This window comes from Muntiacus reevesi, chromosome 11 (assembly GCF_963930625.1).
Source record: "Muntiacus reevesi chromosome 11, mMunRee1.1, whole genome shotgun sequence".
In the NCBI taxonomy this organism is placed as follows: Eukaryota; Metazoa; Chordata; class Mammalia; order Artiodactyla; family Cervidae; genus Muntiacus; species Muntiacus reevesi.
Genome location: NC_089259.1, coordinates 31,302,415 through 31,324,109, shown reverse-complemented (window position 1 = coordinate 31,324,109; position 21,695 = coordinate 31,302,415). Strand labels below are relative to the sequence as shown.

General features: G+C 39.4%; 1 protein-coding gene across 1 annotated transcript in view; it reads right to left on the bottom strand.

The window, feature by feature from the left end:
• The window catches only part of LOC136144121 (phospholipid-transporting ATPase IB-like), a 93,779-nt gene that overhangs the window by 41,250 nt on the left and 30,834 nt on the right, over window positions 1-21,695 (bottom strand). Inside the window, exons 10-22 of the mRNA XM_065901795.1 lie at window positions 21,494-21,605; window positions 21,019-21,184; window positions 19,795-19,922; window positions 18,547-18,624; window positions 15,848-15,936; window positions 14,774-14,849; window positions 12,653-12,758; window positions 11,989-12,071; window positions 11,600-11,649; window positions 9,712-9,781; window positions 7,525-7,609; window positions 4,385-4,524; window positions 2,740-2,878 (exon numbers count right to left, since the gene is read on the bottom strand). Coding sequence (XP_065757867.1) covers window positions 2,740-2,878; window positions 4,385-4,524; window positions 7,525-7,609; window positions 9,712-9,781; window positions 11,600-11,649; window positions 11,989-12,071; window positions 12,653-12,758; window positions 14,774-14,849; window positions 15,848-15,936; window positions 18,547-18,624; window positions 19,795-19,922; window positions 21,019-21,184; window positions 21,494-21,605 — 1,322 coding nt within the window. The remainder of the gene's footprint in view (window positions 1-2,739; window positions 2,879-4,384; window positions 4,525-7,524; window positions 7,610-9,711; window positions 9,782-11,599; window positions 11,650-11,988; window positions 12,072-12,652; window positions 12,759-14,773; window positions 14,850-15,847; window positions 15,937-18,546; window positions 18,625-19,794; window positions 19,923-21,018; window positions 21,185-21,493; window positions 21,606-21,695) is intronic.

The window sequence follows — 21,695 nt, the reverse complement described above, 5'->3', positions numbered from 1 at the left end:
TTACATTAATATCTGACATTCCCAGAGGACTTGCTAAGTGTTTTGCAACAACTTCACGGGAGTTACCTCAGGGCATTTTCACAACTCTATCAAGTAAAAACTATTATCATCCCCAGTTTGCAGGCAGGAAACTGATGTTTAGAGATGAAATAGCTCCTTCAAAGACAATCAACACTTCATCAATTCTGTTCTCTTCCGGCTACCACCCCAGGTCTCTGCTCCCTTCACAGCAAAATTCTTTGAAACAGTCATCTACTCTTACTGCACCCATATCAATGAGGGCTGACAGATTAACCCACCAAATGTGCCCCAAATTTATACTGGCCCTTGAAAAATGCAGGAGGTAGGGTGCTAACCCACATACAGTCAGAAATCCACATGTATCTTTATAATTGGCCCTCCATATCTGTGATTCTTGGGCTACAAGGAGTCCCTTAGACAGCAAGGAGACCAAACCAGTCAATCCTAAAGGAAATCAACCCTGAGTATTCATTGGAAGGACTGATGCTGAAGATGAAGCTGCAATATTTTGGCCACGTGGTGCAAAGAACCAACTCGTCAGAAAAGACCCAAATGTTGGGAAAGATTGAGGGCAGGAGGAGAAGGAGACAAAAGAGGGTGAGGTGATTGAATAGCATCACTGACTCAATCACCAGTAGTCAGGTATGAATGTGAGAGTTGGACTATGAGGAAAGCTGAGCGCCGAAGAATTGATGGTTTTCAACTGTGGTGTTGGAGAAAACTCTTGAGAGTCCCTTGGACTGCAAGGAGATTCAACCAGTCCATCCTGAAGGAAATCAGTCCTGAATATTCATTGGAAAGTCTGATACTGAAGCTAAACTCCAATATTTTGGCCACCTGATACGAAGAACTGACTCATTGGAAAAGACTATGATGCTAGGAAAGATTGAAGGCAGGAGGAGAAGGGGAAGAGAGAGGATGGATGAGATGGTTGGATGACATCACTGACTCGATGGACATGAGTTTGAGCAAGCTCCAGGAGTTGGTGATGGACAGGGAAGCCTGGCGTGCTGCAGTCCATGGGGTTGCAAAGAGTCAGACACAACTGAGCAACTTAACAACAACAATCTGTGGTTCTGCATGGTGCAATACTACCATATGTGCCATTGCGGGGGGGGGGAAAATCCAAGTACAGGTAGACCTATCAAGTCCAAAATCATGTGATTAAAGGATCCAATGGAGTCCCTCCCCAATATTTCCCATTACATCCCAGTACAAATGACTGCCATCTCTTGTATAGAAGACTTACGCAAAAGTGTCCTAAATGATCTCCTGCCTTCCATTTAGTCCAGTTTCCACACAACAGCAAGAAGATATTTTTTTTTGGGTTTTTTTGTTTTTTGCTTTTGTTTTTTAAGAAGATATTTTTAAAACACAAATTAAATCATGTCACTCTCCTGCCCAAAACCCTACACATTTCTTCCTGTGGCCTGACAAGCTCTCATCTCTGCTTTGCTCCCCATACTCCACACATGTTGGCCTTTCCATTGTTGCTCAGATAAGACACCAGAGCCATACATTTGCCTGGAACTTTCCCAGTGATTGCTCCTTCTTCCAATCTGGGTCTCTGCTCAAATGTCACCTCCCTAATGTGTTTTCTGTCTCATTACCCCTCTATCCATGACTATTCCATGCTTTGTTTTCAGTCTTAACACTTACTGCATTAACATTACAACAGTTAGTGATTTGCTTGTTAATTTTTTGTCTTGTAGATGTAAGTTCCTTGAGGACAGAGACTTTATTACTCAATTTTTCATTCCCAGATCCTAGAATTTTCTGGCACATAGCAAGGGTTCAATATTTGTTAAATGAATGAATATAGAGTTGACAAATTAGCAGAAACATAGTTTAAAGGGTGTCCAATGAATACAGGGTCATTTCATAATATGTGTTAGTCTAACCAGAGCTGGATACCATGATGATCATGAAAAAAATAATAATTTCAATCCCTTCTTATGATCAACATTTACATATTCATGGCTAAAAGTTGATTTTTAAACTCCTTTTCCTTTTGTAAATATTTATTTATTTGGATGCAGTGGATCTTAGTTGTGACATACAGACTCTTTAGCTATGGCAGGTGGGATCTAATTCCCTGACCACAGATTGAACCCAAGCCCCCTGCAATGGGAGAGCAGAGTCTTGACCACTGGACCACCAGGGAAGTTGCTCAACTCCTTTTCCACACATCTGAACCCTAAATACCATCAAACAGTGAAATAATAATAATAATCATAATAAAAACTATAAAGTCAAACAAGTGACATCAGAGCTTAGAAAAAAAGAAACACTAACCCAATATTCTGATAATGATTACAATGTTTATGAATAAACATACAATTCAAACACAGATATTCGGATTCATTCAGGTTCTTCTGTAAGATTTTATGGAAAAACCAAGACCAACTTTTGGCCAAGCCGATATATACTTCATTAGAGAAAAAATGTCATAACTTCAAGTATCAAAGGAAAAGAACAAGAAATTACATATGACTCATGGGCATTCTGCATTCCATTGTTTCAAGACGGTGAAGGAAAGATAAGAGTTTGCTTTGTTTGAATTCTGTGACATGTGATGGCAAGATTTCACTGCACTATACTTTCCTGAAGAAATAAAAAACTAGTAACTATTAACTATTAACAACCATACATTCTTAACTGTATATTTAGGATACACATACAACCAGGCTTTTAAAAAACATTCTTTTTGTCTGTTACCTATGTTAATTGCAGTTTCTTGTTTATCTCCTGTCAAGACCCATATTTTTATGTTCGCTTTCAATAGACTTGTTATCGTTTCTGGAACACGTGCTTGAAGGCGATCCTCAATAGCCGTGGCTCCAAGTAGTAGGAACTTCTAGATGTTTTTGGGAAAAGAAAGTCATTATTGCTAATTAAAGATAAAAATATATCGTTTCTTGGCCTTTTGGCTAAGATCAAGTGTAAAGATAAAAATATTTTATGATGGAATAAATAGAGCAAATTTTGATGAAAAAAACATGCCGTCTAATAATTTATTATGCGAAGTCCCATATGTGCATACACTCACACATTTTGTTCTAGTTTCTTCCACTGATCTGTTTGTCCCTATTTCACTATAGGGCTTCCCTCATGGTTCAGGGGTAAAGAACCCACATCCCAATGCAGGAGACACAGGTTTGATCCCTGGGTTGGGAATTTCCATTGGAGGAGGAAATGGCAATCTACTCCAGTATTCTTGCCTGGAAAATCCCGTGGACAGAGGAGCCTGGTGGGCTACAGTCCATGGGGTCCCAAGAGTTGGACACGACTTAGCAACTAAACCACCATCACCATATAATGTATAAACCCTTCCACAGGTATAGGCCCTTACTTTTGTCTGTAAGGAAAATTTCATAATTTTCTCCATAAATCTCTTATCACCAGATGGTTTATTTTATAGCTTTTCTTCCTATTGTGAAGTATTGGTCTACCACTGGAGAGAAGTGGTTACAGTGTTATTTGAAAGTAGACTTTTCAAACTCTTTGACAATCACTAAAAACATTTTTAAAGGAAGTATGATTGATATACTAAAAAAGAGAGCAAGAAAGCAGATTATATATAATCCTCAATTAGAACCAAAGAAAGCAGAAAAAAAAAAGTGGAAAAAAATAAAAAGAAAAAAGTGGGAACAAATAAAAATAGTTACAAATACAGTATATATTAAACTAATCATCACTATAAACATGGCCTAAATGTTTATAGTGGTCTAAATACACCAATTAAATGAGGGTTAGGTTAGGTTAGGGGCTTCTCAGGTGGCTCAGTGGTGAAGAATCCACCTGCCAATGCAGGAGACGTGGGTTCAATCCCTGGGTTGGGAAGATCCCCTGGAGGAGGGTATAGCAACTCACTCTAGTATTCTTGCATTCCAAGAACAGAGGAATCTGGTGGGCTACAGTCGATGGGGTCATAAAGAGTCAGACAGGACTGAGCAACTGAGCACACACACACACACAAATACACACAAGAGGATACTACATATGTAATACACACAAAAGAACAAAGGGAAGAGATTGGAACTCAGCCATTAGCCCAACATTTCAGATGATTGTTATATGTTATTCTAGCTTATTTTTCTATAATAAACATGTATTTCTCTTCAAGTGGGAGAAGCCATACAGAGGATAACAAGATTGAAGAGACTAGGATACGATTCAAAACAGGGAGAAATGTTTTGAATAATTTAAAAGACATTTTATGAATTCTCAATACAATAAGACAGATGTATACTTCAGAAAAAAATTTACCTGAGCTTTTAACATGACACCAAGATATGACTACATTGATAAGCTCATTTTCCTCAAATGTGTTGGCATGGACAACACATAGGGGGTACATTACCTGTTCAATTCTATCATAACAGTCTTCCAGACTTTGTATTCTGTCTTGTACCACTGTGCTGGCTTTCTTATACATGACCAGCCACTGCTCATACTCTATTTCAGTTAAGTCTGTGTAGGCAACACAGAGAGTTCTCAGACCTGCAAGAGAGAGATCACCTGGTGAGGCTTCCAGTGATTGGATAGAAGTAGAGAATTTGAAAACAAAATTCAAAAGTGTTTCGGAGCCCATGGGACAATAAAGGCCTTCGTGTGGCCCTTCCTGACCCACCTGGTCTCCTTACTCATCTTCCTTCCTCCCTCCTCCTTGCTCACTGTAGTACCCTCACTGGTCCTCATATTCCCCAACATTTGGACTTGCACATCCTATACCCAGAACACTTTCTCCTGAGGGCCTGTCATTCTCTCTCCCTTCCTGCAGTCTCTACATAACTCACCCAACACAGAGAGCACCTCGTCACTCTGTCCCTTTACCCTGTTTATTTTCTCTCCATAGCACTCCTCACCCCATGACATCATCTATTACTGGCATATTCTCACAGGACATTAACTGTCTATGTTTTGTTCACTTCTGCCCTGGAAGCTGAAAACACTGCAGGGCACTATATAGATGCTCAATAACTATTTGTCGAATGAACGAAAGAATAAGAGGCTTCAGTTTCCAACATTAAAGTAAGCCCAACAAATGCTGAGATAACAGAAAATTAACTTGAATCCCAAGAAGTTCAAGCTGGGTTTAGAAAAGGCAGAGGAACCAGAGATCAAATTGCCAACCTCCTTTCGATCATAGAAAAAGCAAGTGAATTCCAGAAAAACATCTATCTCTGCTTCATCAACTATGCTAAAGCTTTTGACTGTGTGGATCACAACAAACTGTGGAAAATTATTCAAGAGGTGGGAATACCAAAACACTTTACCTGTCTCCTGAGAAATCTGTATGCAGGGCAAGAAGCAACAGTTAGAACCAGGCATGGAACAATGGACTTGTTCCAAATTGGGAAGGGAGTGCATCAAGGCTGCATATAGTCACCCTGCTTATTTAACTTATATGCAGGGTACATCATATGAAATGCCAGACTGGATGAAGCACAAGCTGGAACCAAGATTGCCGGGAGAAATATCAATAACCTCAGATATGCAGATGACACCACCCTTATGGCAGAAAGCAAAGAGGAATTGAAAAGCCTCTTGAAGAAAGTGAAAGAGGAGACTGAAAAAGTTGGCTTAAAACTCAACATTCAGAAAGCTAAGATCATGGCATCTGGTCCCATCACTTCATGGCAAATAGAGGGGGGAACAATGGAAACAGTGAGAGACTTTATTTTCTTGGGCTCCAAAATCACTGCAGATGGTGACTGCAGCCATGAAATTAAAAGATGCTTGTTCCTTGGAAGAAAAACTATGACCATCTTAGACAGCATATTAAAAAGCAGAGACATTACTTTGCTGACAAAGGTCTGTCTAGCCAAAGCTATGGTTTTCCCAGGAGTCGTGTATGAATGTGAGAGTTGGGCCATAAAGAAAGCTGAATGCCAAAGAACTGATGCTTTTGAACTGTGGTGTTGGAGAAGACTCTTGAGAGTCCGTGGACTTCAAGGAGGTCAAACCAGTCAATCCTAAAGGAAATCAGTCCTGAGTTGGAAGGACTGATGTTGAAGCTGAAACTCTAATACTTTGGGTACTGATGCAAAGCACTAACCCACTGGAAAAGACCCTGATGCTGGGAAAGATTGGAGGCAGGAGGAAAAGGAGACAACAGAGGATGAGATGGTTGGATAGTATCACCAACTTGATAGACATAAGTTTGAGCAAGCTCCAGGAGTTGGTGATGGACAGGGAAGCCTGGCAGGCTGCAGTCCATGGGGTTGCAAAAAGTTGGACACGGCTGAGTGACTGAACTGAACTGCAATGACACGTCTGAAAAAAATTTTTAATCGGATTGTAATATTTCAGGTTAATTGTGGCAAAACATTCAAATACTTGAGAATTTCCTGTTTCTCTGCAGAACAGGCTCCTCAGGTGGCTCAGTGGTAAAGAAGCTGCCTGCCAAGCAGTAGACAAGGATTCCATCCCTGGGTCAAGAAGATCCCCTGGAGGAGGAAATGGCAACCCACTCCAATATTCATCCCTGGGAAATCCCATGGACAGAGGGGCCTGGAGGGCTACAGTCCATGGGGTCCCAAGAGTTGGACATGACTGAGTCACTGAGCACACACACACACAACTCTCTGCAGAAGACCTATAGAAGTTGTCGTCAATATAGTTCCCATATGCTTCTACCTATTGCAACCAACCTACAGCACAGGTATATTTTCAGAGACCACCAAAAGATCCAAAATGTAAACTTGCAAAATATCCATACTCTCACACAAGACACACATGTGTCTATAGGAAGCAGCAGTTTGTAAACTAAAAGGAGAAAGTGGACTATAGTTTTCAAGGTACTCTTAGTATTACTCCTTGCTTTTAAAAGCACCTATAAATCTTCCAATGGATGCTGTTCTTATTCAAAACTCACTCAAGGAATGTATTTCATAAAGAGATGGATGATAAGTCAAAATCAAAAGAATAAAAGAATGCAGGAAAATATCAACTATGTCAGCATTCTGAGTTATACACAAAATGATTAACTTCAAAACACACAACACAAACCAAAAAAAAAAACACCCCAAAAAACCTCTCTTTATTTCCAGTTCAGTTCAGTCACTCAGTTGTGTCCGACTCTTTGCGACCCCATGGACTGCAACACACCAGGCTTCCCTGTCCATCACCAACTCCTGGAGCATGCTCAAACTCATGTCCATCAAGTCGGTGATGCCATCCAACCATCTCATCCTCTGTCTAGAAATAGATAATAGACTGAAGACACTGCTTTAGGAATAAAGGAAGAGCCTACAAATGTAAAAACATACATTTTAGTGTTTGCAACTAAGCACAAAATACTGTTGGAGTGGAAGAAAGGGAAAATAATAAGACTGCCTGGACAGGGCCTGTTTGGGGAACCATTTATTTTTAACCAGACAGAAGGCATACAAGGTCTCACATACCAACAGCTCCCCCGAGCATGCACTGAGGCTATAATTTCAACAGTTAAGGACAACATTACAAAAGGGAACTCAATTCTAAATAAGTTTCACTTACCTTCTTTAGCAAAATTTTCCAGATGGACTAATGTCTCCTCCACAAAGAGAGAATTTTCTGAAAGTCTCTCATAAATCACTGAATCCTATAGGAAAAAAGCCACACAAAGTGATTAACATCTTATCTAAGCCTGATAATCTGAATTACAAAAACTTTTATCATTTTTTTGTTATAGCTTATAGAAGTGAAGGAGCTCAAGAAGCCCCAGTGAAGGCACAATTCCAGGAAAAAAGATGCTACATACAGAGGAACAAAGACAAGGAACAGAGCAAATATCTCATGGGGACAATGCACGTGAGAAGCCAGTAAAGCAAAATATTTACAGCACTGAAAGAAGAAAATGGTCAGCCTAGAAGTCTATACTCAGCAAAAATTTACTTCAAAAGGTTAGAAAAAATAAAGATGAAATACATATTTTCTTTCTGACTTAGACTGAAAAAATGTATCACCAATAGATCTATGTTATAAGCTATAGTAAAGGAACTTCTTAAGACAAAAGATTATTATACCAGATGGAAATATGAGTCTGAAGAGCACTGGACATGGTATTGGCATGTGCATACATATATGTGTGTGTGTGTGTGTGTGTGTGTGTGTGTATTATTTCTCTCATTATCTAATTATTTTTATTCTAAGAAATTGGACAAAGTTAATAGCTGTAAAGTGTGAAACTTGTAACATTTGTAAAATTAAAATGTATGACCAGCATACCAGAAGGATTAGGAGAGAGAAATGGAAATATAGAATTGTAAGGTTCTTGCACTATATGTGAAGTAATATAATATCACTTGAAGGAGAAATGTAATAAAGATACCTATTATAAGCCACAAAGTAGCTACTAAAATAAAAACTTTAAGTTTTAAAACAAGGAAATTGGAAAAACAAATTCAAGAAATCCAAAATAAAGTATAAAATAAAAAAGAACTGGGGCAAATAGAAAATAAATGGCAAGATGATATATTTACACCTAGTCATATAGATAACCATACTATATAAATGGTCTAAACATCAGTTAAAAGGCAGAGATTTCCAGAACAGATTTAAAACACTAGACCCAATAGCATGCTCCCTTGAAGAAACACACTTTAAAGATACACATACACACACACAAACAAAAACAAAGATTGAAAAAAAAAATAAAGAAGACTTCCCTGGTCTTAAGACATTCTTAACCAGTTGTTAAGAATCTGCATGCCAATGCAGGGGATATGGGTTCCATCCCTGGTCCTAGAGGATTCCACCTACCGTGAAGCAACTAAGCCCCATGCACCACAACAAGAGAAACCATGGCAATGAGAAACCCACACACCACAACTAGAGAGTAATCCACAACAATAAAGACCTAGCACAGCCAAAAATAAATAAATAAAATTTAAAATAGTAAAGAGACTATGACAAACAATTTTTCCACAACTAGGAAAAATTCCACAACTTGGATGAAATAAGTAAGTTCCACAACTTGGATGAAATAGAAAAGTTCTATAAAAACCACAAATCAAAGCTAACTAGCTAATTAGAAAAAAATGTTCTGAAGAGCTCTATATTATTAAAGAAATGGAATTTGAAGTTATGAATATTTCCACCTCAGGTCCATGACTATGTGCTAAGTCCCATGAATCCTTTTAGAGACTCCCTGAAAGCATAGTGGTAGCCTTGTGAACACTCATCACAGATGAAAAACACATGGTAGAATGTTTGTTATCATCAGTCATCATGGAAATGTAAATTCAATTCACAGTGAGATACACACCTATCAGAACGGCAAAATTAAAAAGACTAACCAGGCCTGATGTTGGTAACAACTGCTGGTAAGAATGTAACTTCAACTTGGTGGTTTCTTAAGAAGTTGATATATAGCTCCCACAGTGATCCAATAATTTTACTCCTCGATATTTATCAGTGAGAGATAAAACTATGTGTCCACAGAAAGAGTTGCAAACAAATGGTCACAGGAGCATTACTTGTAGCAGCCAAAACTGCAGATCATTGGTTCTCAAAAAAATAGCTGAGTGACAGCACGTTTTCACTGACATCAAAGTTTAATAAAATTCTGGTGGCATTTCAGTGGGTTTGGCGGCCTTGAGATGGACTTTTCAACCTAATGCTATCAACCACCAGTGATAACAGCACATACAAAGTAACGACATTTTAAAATTCATTACAAGAATGTTGAATCCCAGTACTTACGGCCCCTTTGCAGTAGAGCCGTAGCTGTCCTTCAGGAGTTCGGACAATTATAGACATCCTCTTTCTGTTACTAAAACAATATCGAAAGTGTTGTTAGTTTGTTTTCCTCAGTATGTAGAGCTACCACCCAAGCAAAAACTCAAAGTCAAAAGAATTCTAATTGTCAGAATCCTCAGCTGCCTATGGCTAAAAAGGCTGGCATGTTTATTACCACCCTCCTCTTCTTCCTTCTTTACTGACTTCCTTTAACTGAAATTCTGATTATGAATCTCCACCTTCTTCTACTACTATTCTTTTCTTCCATGGGAATTTACTGACACAAGTATATACAATAGATCATATTAGGATATATGAGATTAATATGTACTATTATAATATAATATAGTGCATGATGCATATATAATGCAACATCTTTATGTATTATTATACATACACATGTATTATACAACATGTATATTACTTAAAATACATAAATTTTATATACATGTAATGCGCTTAATATAATGATGAGAGAAGGGGAAAGCAGGCCTGGTCCTGTATGATTTTCAGTCCTCACACCATCTTCATCAACTAGACCTTTCTGATCCCATTTTCCTGCACAAGATGTTAAATTGCTGGCTCAGTAGATGCCAGAATCTTTTGAATGTATAGTTCTGTCTCAAAGCCCTCCTGATTTTGTGTGTGTGTGTGTTATAGCTATCATAGAACCTAAGCTCACTGCTTTTGTTCCTGATTTAGGAGCCCAAATCGGCTTGAAGATCTCCTCTCACCTCTGTCCTCCACACAGCCACAGTAAACTGGCCGAGACAGTCCTTCCTCCTCACCAGGTCATTCGCCCACTCTTAACTCTCCTTCCACCATTCAGTCACCAGCCCAAACCCCACCTCCTCGCACAGGCTCCCAGGCCCCTCAGAGGTAAACTTCCACCTCCCGGGGCACCACAGTCTCCATCAAGTCATACTGTTCAATATTCTTTATTGCCCTCAACATGAATGGAGCAAAGGCTGCACAAACAGGCGGTCATCAAGGCCACCTTATTCCTCGAACAGTTCTAGAAAAATATTTTTTTCTAGGACTCCTCGAATGTTCTAGAAAAATATTTTTAGCTTTATAGACTGCAATGCACACCACGGAGATGAAAATACATTTTAAAAAAATTCTTTAGCTTTTCTTTGAATTTGAGCAAACTCCAGGAGATAGCGAAGGACAGGGAAACCTGGTGTGCTGCAGTCCATGGGGTCATAAGTTGGACACGACTTAACAACTAAACAGCAACTTTTCTTTTACCTCCAGAGGCACAGATTGGTTGACAATACCAAGGACTTTGAAACCAGTAGACCTGGGTTTCAATCCTGATTCTGCCACATATTTGCTTAGAGACACTGGGAAGGTCATTCAAATGGAGCCCCAACTATAGGTCTTCCAAGTGGTATGGCCGTCATGGCCCTCAGAGGACAGTTCTGAACATGTCCTACAGACCAGATGGGCTCTCAGTCATTACTTCCTCCATGTTTTCAAGCTCTTTCAAAAAAATAACTTTATTTTCCCCCAGGAATAAGACTGATCAAGAAAAAGATGTTCAAGATTGGAAGAGAAGTAAGAGGTTCATAGAAATTATGGCCAAAATGAGAGGAGGAGGATCTCCTTCGGGGAGAAGAAAATCTTGGTAAAATTGAAACGCTTAAGCCTCAGAGAAGAGTGTTCCAATTAAAATAATTATCATAATGAGGCCTAGAGAAGCAAGAACTGAACTGAGATGCAATGGTGTGTAGAAGCTAACTAGAATTTCAGGATTCTGTTTTTAGGTTTTCATTTACAGCCAAATCTCAGTTGAATAGTCAAAGAAGAGCCCTGGAAAATGCACACACAGAACAAAAAGGTAGCTTACCTAGAAAATTCCAGTACATTAAGTATTTCAAATGTGAGTTCTTCTCCCATCTACAGGAAAATAAGACAACATATTCTTACCTTAGGAAAAAAGTATTTGTCTCACAAAGTAACTCACACTCCCAATCATGAACAAGTTTCACCCTCCAAATACATATCTTTTTCAAAATAAAGCCTTCCTGCAAGTCTGATGAGATGACGGTGCCCTCCTCTGGTAAGAATATTGTTTGCAACCTGGACAATATTAACAAAAGTGCTTCCTATAGCGACAGATTAAGACTGAAACACCTCTCCAATCTAAAATCAGCATGATTAGAAAAATTGTACATGTGTGTCTCTGGATGAGCAGGTGCATGTAAACTGCTAGAAAGTATATGAAGTGTTACTCACAGCTTCTATGGTGACAGAGTTCGGCATCCTTGCGGTGAAAACAAAGCCAAGTTTCTTGGCTCCTTTCACTAAAGCTGCTTCATCTGTCAATAAAAGGCCTGAATTAATGGAGACTGAGCAAGTGTATTAACACTATACTTAATTTAATACAGATTTCTCCAGCAGTAAAATATCATGTCATTCTTTAGAACTTGGGGTTTTCTACCCAAATGTGTTTATCAGTGCTTCTAGGTAAGCAGAGAGTGTTGACAGAAAAAGAAATCTGGTTAAGTAGGGTCAGTGGGGCTAATCCACCAGCCTGGAATTAAAACACTTTCCTCCTGCTCACTGAGGTCTTCTCTGTTCTCCACAACATTAGTAGCACTTCCATAAAATGTTGCATGGCCTTACCCTGCCCCGTGCCTGGTTACTGACTGTAACCTGCTTCTAAGCCCCTGCTCTAAGACCACGCCCTGCCAGCCTTCTGGGCACTTTGGGGGTGTGTGGGGTATGTGGAGAGTGGGAGCCCCAGAGCTTCAGAGTGGCTCAGAGCCGTATACGAATGCCCCAAACTGGTAAGAATTTCAGGCAAGGAGAAAGGCAGGCACGACTGGGGATCTGTGATGGCCTCCCTTCCTCTGTGGGCTCATCACCTGCCAGGTGTTCACAGGCACACGGCACCTACCTGGAGAGGAGGCCTGGTAGCTTATGTTGTTTCCCTCTCTCTCTGGAAAAACAGTGTGGCACACACACAACAGAGTAAGAAATTCCTTTATATACTCTCTCGTGGGCTGTAAGAAAGGGACACAGCTAATGACTCTCTTCCAACCTGCCCCTTCAACTCAAAAGTCCTATATAATCTGCATATATATATATACACCAAGTAAGACTTCGCTTCAGATCCATACAGAGTAAGCACTGGCTAGAAACCATACCACACATTCAGAATGCGTTTGTGGAGTGGAGGCTGAGTCAGGGGCAGAGGTGGGGGCTGGGGCGACCACAGGGCACAGGAAGACCCTGCTCTCTAGGGATGTTTGTTCTCCCTGGGGACGCAGGTGTTCACAAAGCTGGAGGAAACAAGAAGGAGGTGTGATAGGGAAGTCAGGAGCATATTTCAGGGAGGTGATGCAGAGTACACCATGCGAAATGCTGGGCTGGATGAAGCACAAGCTGGAATCAAGATTTCCAGGAGAAATATCAATAACAGATATGCAGATGACACCACCCTTATGGCAGAAATCAAAGAAGAACTAAAGAACTCCTGGATGAAAGTGAAAGAAGAAAGTGAAAAGCTGACTTAAAACTCAACATTCAGAAAACTAAGATCATGGCATCCGGTCCCATCACTTCATGGCAAATAGATGGAAAAACAATGGAAACAGTGAGAGACTTTATTCTTGGTGGGGGGGGGGGGGGGGGCTCCAAAATCACTGCAGATGGTGACTGCAGCCATAAAATTAAAAGACACTTGCTCCAGGAAGAAAAGCTATGACCAACCTAGACAGCATATTAAAAAGCAGAGACATTACTTTGCCAAGTTTGTCCATATAGTCAAAGCTATGGTTTTTCCAGTAGTCATGTATGGATGTGACAGTTGGACTATAAAGAAAGCTGAGCACCAAAATATTGATACTTTTGAACTGTGGTGTTGGAGAAGACTCTTGAGAGTTTCTTGGACTGCAAGGAGATCAAACCAGTCAATCCTAAAGGAAATCAGTCCTGAATATTCACCAGAAGGACTGATGCTGAAGCTGACACTCCAATACTTTGGCCACCAGATGCAAAGAACTAACTCATTGGAAAGGACCCTGATGCTGGAAAAGATTGAAGGCGGGAGGAGAAGGTGAAGAGAGAGGATGAGATGGTTGGATGGCATCACCAACTCAATGTACATGAGTTTGAGTAAGTTCTGGGAGTTGGTGACGGTCAGGGAAGCCTGGCGTGCTGCTGTCCGTGGGGTTGCAAAGAGTCAGACACAACTGAATGACTGAACTGACAAGAGAAAAAAAGCATATTTAGATGTTTAACTTAAGACCTAAATGCAAAGGTTAATTGTGGGTCTGTGTTCAAGTGTGTGGTGGCACACACCAAAGGTTGTAGCACTTTCCCAGGACCCAAAATCAGGACACAGATTCATCTGTTGTGGAGCTTCAAGATAAATGTGGCTCTAACATCTTGAGTGTAGGGATCAGAGACACAGAATGAGGTTGGAAACAGAGAGGACCACAGTAGTAAGTCAGGATTCTATCTTAAATGTGGTGCCAGTCCTCAGAAGGGTCTTAAGCAAAGGAAGAACATGTACAGGTTTTACATTTTAAAGATCACTTTTATTTATTTTAATTTTTGGCTGCTCCCCAAGGCATTTGGGATCTTAATTCCCTGACCAGGGATTGAACCCATGCTCCCTGTGTTGGAAGGCAGAGTCTTAACCACTAGTTTACTGGGGAAGTCCCAAAGATCACTTTTATTTTTAGAAGATCAAGATTTCCCATCAGCTAGATCAATATCTTAAAATAAATAAGTGAAGATATTGATTGCATGCTATAGAACCAAAGAGTTTAAAAGCAGATAGAGATAGGATTTCACAGATTGCTACATAGTAGAATATTCCTATATAACGTCTGAATTCATTCACACTCAAGTCAAGGCATAGCTCATACTTTTCATGTTAAATCCCTTGCTTGCTATATTAATACCAAAAACTTTTCAAGACTCCCTCTCTTTTCCTTTTAGGAAAATACATGTATGTTTGAAAGTTATATAACAATACCCTGTCAACATAGAGGGAAAATAGCAGACTTACATGATCATTCTCAAAGTTCTGCAACAATGCTGGGTCATTGAATTCATAGGAGTCTGAGATGGAACAAGGAGACTGACTGAAGAAGAACAGATAACATTCATTTTAACTAAAAGTTCCTAGTAGTACCAGTCAGCAATCACACAGACCTAAGTGAAATATAGCCCCATATTCTGTTTTCACTAAATCACACTTACAACTAGTAAATATTCAGTGTTCTGTCAAATTATAATTCCCTGGTGGCTCGATGGTAAAAGAAACGGCCTGCTAATGCAGGAGATTCAGGAGACACGGGTAGATCCTTGGGTTGGGAAGATTCCCTGGAGAAGGGAATGGCAACCCACTCCAGTAATTCTTGCCTGGAAAACTCCCACGGATAGAGGAAACTGGCGGGGCTACAATCCATGGGGTCACACAGAGTCGGACATGACTGAACACACAGGACCCCCCCCCCCATGTCAAATTGTACAACTTCCAAGATCTCAAGTTGCATTAGAAAATGCTTAAACTTGTGTTGAAAATGGTATGGGTATACAGATTCTGAGGCAGAGGAAATTGCCACCAACACAGTAAACTGAAGAATAGATTCTGGGTTCTTTGAAACATGGGAAAGATCTATACCAGGGAGCTTCCTGAGAACTGCCACTAGGGGTCTGAACAATGGGGGCTGTGTGATTGTATGTCAGTGCTTCAGCATGATAAAACGTCCAGGGGAAAGGAACACCGGCAAAGGAGAGAATGTTATCTAGTCACCTTAAGTCTTTTGCACCATCATCACTTTTGCTTGACAGATCTCTAAGAGAAAGTGAGGGAGGAAATATGATGATTACAGGTTATAAATATAAAACTCTTTAGGAATTCTAATCATGTTTAAAAGTAGACGTAAACCATATTTTAGAAAATAAAGACACTGCAAGTTTTCATTTAAGGTATGTTAAGTTGCAATCTCATTCAGATATAGTTATAGTACTAGAATAGAAGTTCAGATAAGTTCTAGAGTAAATGAAGTCTACTTAATTTTGTTAAGAAAAAAAAAAATGGGAACTTCCAACAGAGTATGGCAATAAAAACACTCACCCATACATTATACCAGCAACACTGCACTTCTTAAATGTCATAATATTGCAAGTGAGGGTTCCTGTCTTATCAGAGAATAAGTATTCCACCTACACAAAGCAGAAATACATTTAAATTTTAACTAAATGAAGAAAAACTTAACATGATAAATGACATAATTTAAAATGCATTTTAGAGAGCAAAGATGGCATTCTTTCTCTTTAAACCCTCAAATTATGTGAATTTTTAGAAAACAAGGATTTCAATCTGTAAGAATCCTATCTTTAATATCTACTTCTTTCAGAAGCCATAGTGTTCTCTTTGTTTTACACTTGAGATGAAATTCTATGGTAATATGCAAAGTAAACTTCAAGCCATCAAACCTAAGAAATTCAGAAGTCCAAGTTCATTTTCCTGACATAAGAAATCTCGTGAAAAATACCTAGAAAACATTAAGTAGCTAGATTGGTATTGATATACCAATATATATGTATACCTCAGATGAAAAAGAAAAACAGACTCAAAGCCATTTTAATCATGATCATTTAATATAATGATCATTTAAAGACAAATGGAAATTTTGTAGGTGATCGTTTCTGTCCAATGAACACTGAAAAGCAATGTGGATTTAAAGTTTTAAGATCTTTGCATTATTTGGATAGACAAGATGGATGCCAACTATTTGTTATATAAAGTCACCAAAAATGATGATAAAAGGCAGAATTTTTCAGAAACATTTGTTTTTATTTTCAGAAACAACTTATTTCTGTATATTGGTTTTTTATCATGCAACTTTCCTGGGTTCTTTTTTTATTATTGCTTACAGGTTTTTGGTGCAGACTTTAGGGTTTTTCTATACATAATATGTCACATGCCAAAAGAGACAGCTTTAATTCTTCCTTTCTGATTTGGATGCCTTTTATTTATTTTTCTTACCTAACTGCCATGGCTAGGATTTACAATACTAAGTTGAATAAAAGTAGCATTTTTTTAATGCTACCCTAACAAGCGGAGGCATCCTTGTTTTATTTTTTTAACTTAGAGGAAAAACTTTTCATTTTTCACTGAGTATAATTTTAACTGTGAGGTTGTTGTACACACCCTTTATTATGTTGAAATATGTTCCCTCTGTAGTCACTTTATTGAGATGTTTATGAAACATGGATATTGAATTTTGTCAAATGCTTTTTCTGCATCTATTGCATACATTTCTTATCCTTCATTTTGTTTAAAGGGTGTATCACATTGGTTGATTTGTGCATATTGAGCCAGTCTTGTATTCCTAGAATAAATAATCATGATGTATGATCCTTTATTAATGTTGAATTTGATCTGCTAATATTTTATTGAGGATTTTTGCATCTGAGTTTATAAGGGATATTGACCTGTAATTTTCTTTTCTTGTGGTGCCTGTGCATCCATGTATGCTCAGTTGTGTCCAACTCTTCACAACCCCATGGATTTTTGTAGCCCACCAGGCTCTTCTGTCCATGGGATTTCCAAGGCAAGAATACTGGAGTAGCTTGCTATTTCCTTCTCCAGTGGTATCTTTGTCTATGCTGGTAAATGATGAAACCAGGATTCACACTCAGGATGTTTAACTTCAAAATTCTGCCTTTTACCATAATTTATATGTGGCCTCTAATTAATTGAATGATAGAAAATCATAATCTGGTAAATACATATATAGAGACAGAACATAAAGTAGATAGAAAAAAGTAACAACTCCAGGTCTTTCTTCCTTCAAGTTCTGTACAGCTGTGAGAGTTGTTGCTGCTTTTTTTTTCAGCTTTATTATAGTAATAGTATAATTGACAAATAATCTTGGGAGTTTTTAAAACTGAATTTAAACTTGTAAAGATGCCATTTTCATTTAAAAGTCAACCAACAACAGTCTGTTGGTAACTGGACGTCATTCCCGCCTTTCTATTGTAAGGCAGGAATAGAGGCTGGAGGCTACTATGTTTCTCTGGTCTGCAGATTAGATTCCACCATTGAGAGGCATTTTCAGTGAAGATCCAGAAGCTCTACTGTTTCCCTTCTGGCAGCTGTGGGCAGATGCATGGATTTGGCCAATGTGAAATTTTACAACAGCCTGTGGATGCTCCCCTATGAGTCACCTGCCTTAAAGAGGCAGAAACCCAGCCATCCCCCAGATTCCAGGGTCCCTGTGGCTCCCTGGAAGCTACCTGAAGCCCTGGGAGCCCCCAGCAGTTTTTCCCACCTGTCCCACAGCTCTTTCATTCTTCTACCTCCCTCCCAGCTCTTTCACTCTCTCATAAGCACAAAATAACCTATATCAGATGTGTTCTACTTATAACCTATTATGCAATATTCTTAATAATTGGAACAAATTATATTTCTAAAGCTTCACAGGGGTGTCACATTATCTATGTGCATGCTCAGTCACTTCAGTCATGTTCAACTCTCTACGACCCCATGGACTATATAGCCTGCCAGGCTCCTCTATCCATGGGATTTCCCAGGCAAGCACACTGGCGTGGGTTGCCATGCACTCCTACAGGGGGTCTTCCCAACCCAGAGACTGAACCTGGGTCTCTTACACTGCAGGCGGATTCTTTACCATTGAGCCACTGGGGAAGTCCCATATTACCTCTAGCCCACGGCTAAATCTGGCCATTCAGCTCTGCACACGCTCTCCCTAGACCCACCTCCTGTGGCACTCCTGTCACACTGCCCAGCCCTGGAGGGGTCCTCACCTGCCCAAGCTCTTCATTAAGATTGGATGTTCTGGCCATGGCACAGACATTACTTCCCTTAAAATGCATATCTTCATCCTGCAGGAAACAAACAAAATAGCCAAGCCACACAGACAGAACCAGGCTCAAAACGTCTTCAGGAAGTCCACACTGCCACTGGTCTGATGCGCTTGACATTTACAAAGGATTCACAGTGGAGAGTCCAGAATACTTGGGTTGGGACGCATATACGCTAGTTTTTCACATGGGTTGGCAGAGTCGATTCAGGAGAAGCAAAGCCATGTAGAAACAAAGGTCAAGGTGATTTGGAAGATGCAGTTTTCAATCCTGGCTGTGCCTCAGGCATGCTGTGTGGCCTTAAGCATGTCTCAATTCTTACATCTATCAGATAGGGTAGTAACAGGGACCTCCCTCCTGGCACTACTCAGAGCTACTGCAAATATCAGATGAGAACTGATATCAGGTGAGAAATATCAGATGTTTGAGGGCACTTTGTCTAATTTTGTGGTTGTTAAAATAATACTCCCTTTCAAATGATGGTAGTTCATCAACATATTAGGAGGATCCTGTTAAGGTGACATCCAGAAAGAATTTTATTTCAAAGAAGAAACCAACACAACATTGTAAAGGAATTGTCCTCCAGTTAAAAAAATAATAATAATACAGATCAGCAAATACAAACTACTATGAATTACTGTGTGCCATATGCCTGAAACTAACACAATATTGTAAATCAACTGTACTCCAATAAAAAAAGAACAATATGAAGACAAAAAAAAACTTAAAGTGACAACCCTACACACAGATTTGAAAATCTGTTCAGTCACAACTGACAAAGTATTAACTTCCGTCAATACATGGTTCTAACCTAAGAAATATTTTTCTTAATTTGAAGGAATGCTGAAATGCCATTGTTTCTGTCATTCTTGCCAAACTCTGTAAATCTATTGTAAGTCTATTGGACTCTCCTTTGTGAGTATCTTAAGTTTTAATGGTTGACTATTTCTCTACATTTGCTACTAAGCCTCTATCTCTTAAATATTTCTGATCATTTGGAAAATAGATATATAGGGAAAATGTTGTGTCCTCAAGAGTGAGTCAAAGGCGTCCAGGCACTGCTGAGTCAGCCTTGGCTTTTGGCCTGTCAGTTGCACTGGCCCCGCCACAAGGACTCAGTCACATTGATTCTTGAAACCAAAGCCATAACCCAAGAGAGAACTGTCTTAATTTCCTGAATTTACTACTCACCCAGTTTATAAACAGGGCCTGGATATATTTCACAATTTCCAGAGTGACCAGCAGACTAATGGGGATGAGATTGTGGTACAAGATGATGAATACCAAAAGATCAAACCCAAAGCTGTGATAGTCATAATCTGTGAAAGAAAAATCAGAGGAACCACGTTGCGGCTTCAGGCGATATCTTTATTCATCTGTGTTCTCATTATTACTTTTTTAAATTGTGGAATTTTTCTCCATGGAACTTATTATTAAGAGTATAATTAAGTGGGCACAGATATAAAATAGTTTTTAAAATATTAGCTAAGTACCAATCAACCATGTAATAGGGTGCATAGAAGCATGGGGATACAAATTCTAATAAGACTTAGATCCTGTCCTCGGAGAACTTCAGATAGCTTGAGAAAGTGGGATGAGTCAGGAACTACAGCGGGACGAACTCTGTGAGGTGTGTAGCAAAAAAAACACAAAGCTGGAGGCACAGAAATGGGTCTTGGATAAGGTGGTGAGCAAAGCATTGAAGAAAGGAAGTTGCTAAACACAGCAGATGGGGAAGAGGGTGATGAGGCGGACTTTTTAAACTGTATATAACAGTAGATTTGAGGGCTTCGCTGGTAGCTCAGTGGTAAAAGACCTGCCTGTCAATACAAGAGACCCAGGTTTGATCCCTGGGGCAGGAAGATTCCCCTGGAGAAGTAAATGACAACCCTTTCCAGTATTCTTGCCTGGGGAATCCCATGGACAGAGGAGCCTGGTGGGCTACAGTCCATGGAGTTGCAAAAGAGTCAGACATGACTTAGGGACTAAAGTAACAATAACCGTAGATTTGAAGCTGAAGAGATAATTATTATAATGATTTTTTTAAACCCAGGGAAAGAAGTAAAAGATATTTTACTTAAAAATATCTAGAAATTGTTCAGAGGATCTATATGCACTGCCTTATATATGTCTTCCTGACAACTTGCATCTCAGACTTACATATTAAATTTATATAGTTGAATTATGGGAGGAAGAAGCTCTAACTAAACACAAAGGAAGTTGTAAAAATGCTGGAGGTTGGTGCTTAAGAAGGAAATGTTCTATTTCTAAAACTCATTAACCTTCAGTTTCTGAAAACAAACAAGTAAAGCAAGAGCACCAGCCTCCAGTTAAAACGAGAGCCTTCCCTTTTACATGAAAACACGGGAAGTAACTTACAAAAGCGGCGTCTTCCTCCCATGTTCTGACACTTACCTTTCTTCCCGATGTACCAGGGCTCTGCTCGGTACCTGTCTCTCCAGAGTATGGCTCCCACACAGCTCACCAAGGACATGACCAAGAGCAGCAGGAACAACACCAGGATCTGCATGTTGGTCACCTTCTCCACCTTGGATCTCTTGAGGGGTGACTTGACCGCATTCTGCATGATAACAGGCAACCACACACCAAAAAGGACCAAAAACAAGCAAGACAAATGAATTACAGTTTGATGGTGAAGGAGGTTAAAAACTGCAATGGTTAAAAAGTACAACATCTTTTGCCAAATCACTGATGGACTGAAAGTGTGCCCATGGTTTTCCACCTTGCTTCTTGGAGCATCACTCTCTAGTTCACAGGAAACAGATCCACATAGCAGATCTATCATCTCAAAGTCCAAAGTCCTAGGGTTCCTAAAAACACAAAATGTTGTGATTTGGGGCAATGCTATTTGTCACCATAGATTATTTACCTGCATGAATTTAGTTTCAAATCCAGTGTAAACAACTATGCCCAGGATCCACTCAGTATTTTTGAGCTGTGTACCTCTCAGCAAGATCTGGTCAGGCCCAATTGAAATAGGGCTAAAAAAATAAAAAGAGTATTAGTAAATTACCACAGAACTTTTTATTTTCACAATGTAAAACAAACCTAGACTTTCACCATATATATAT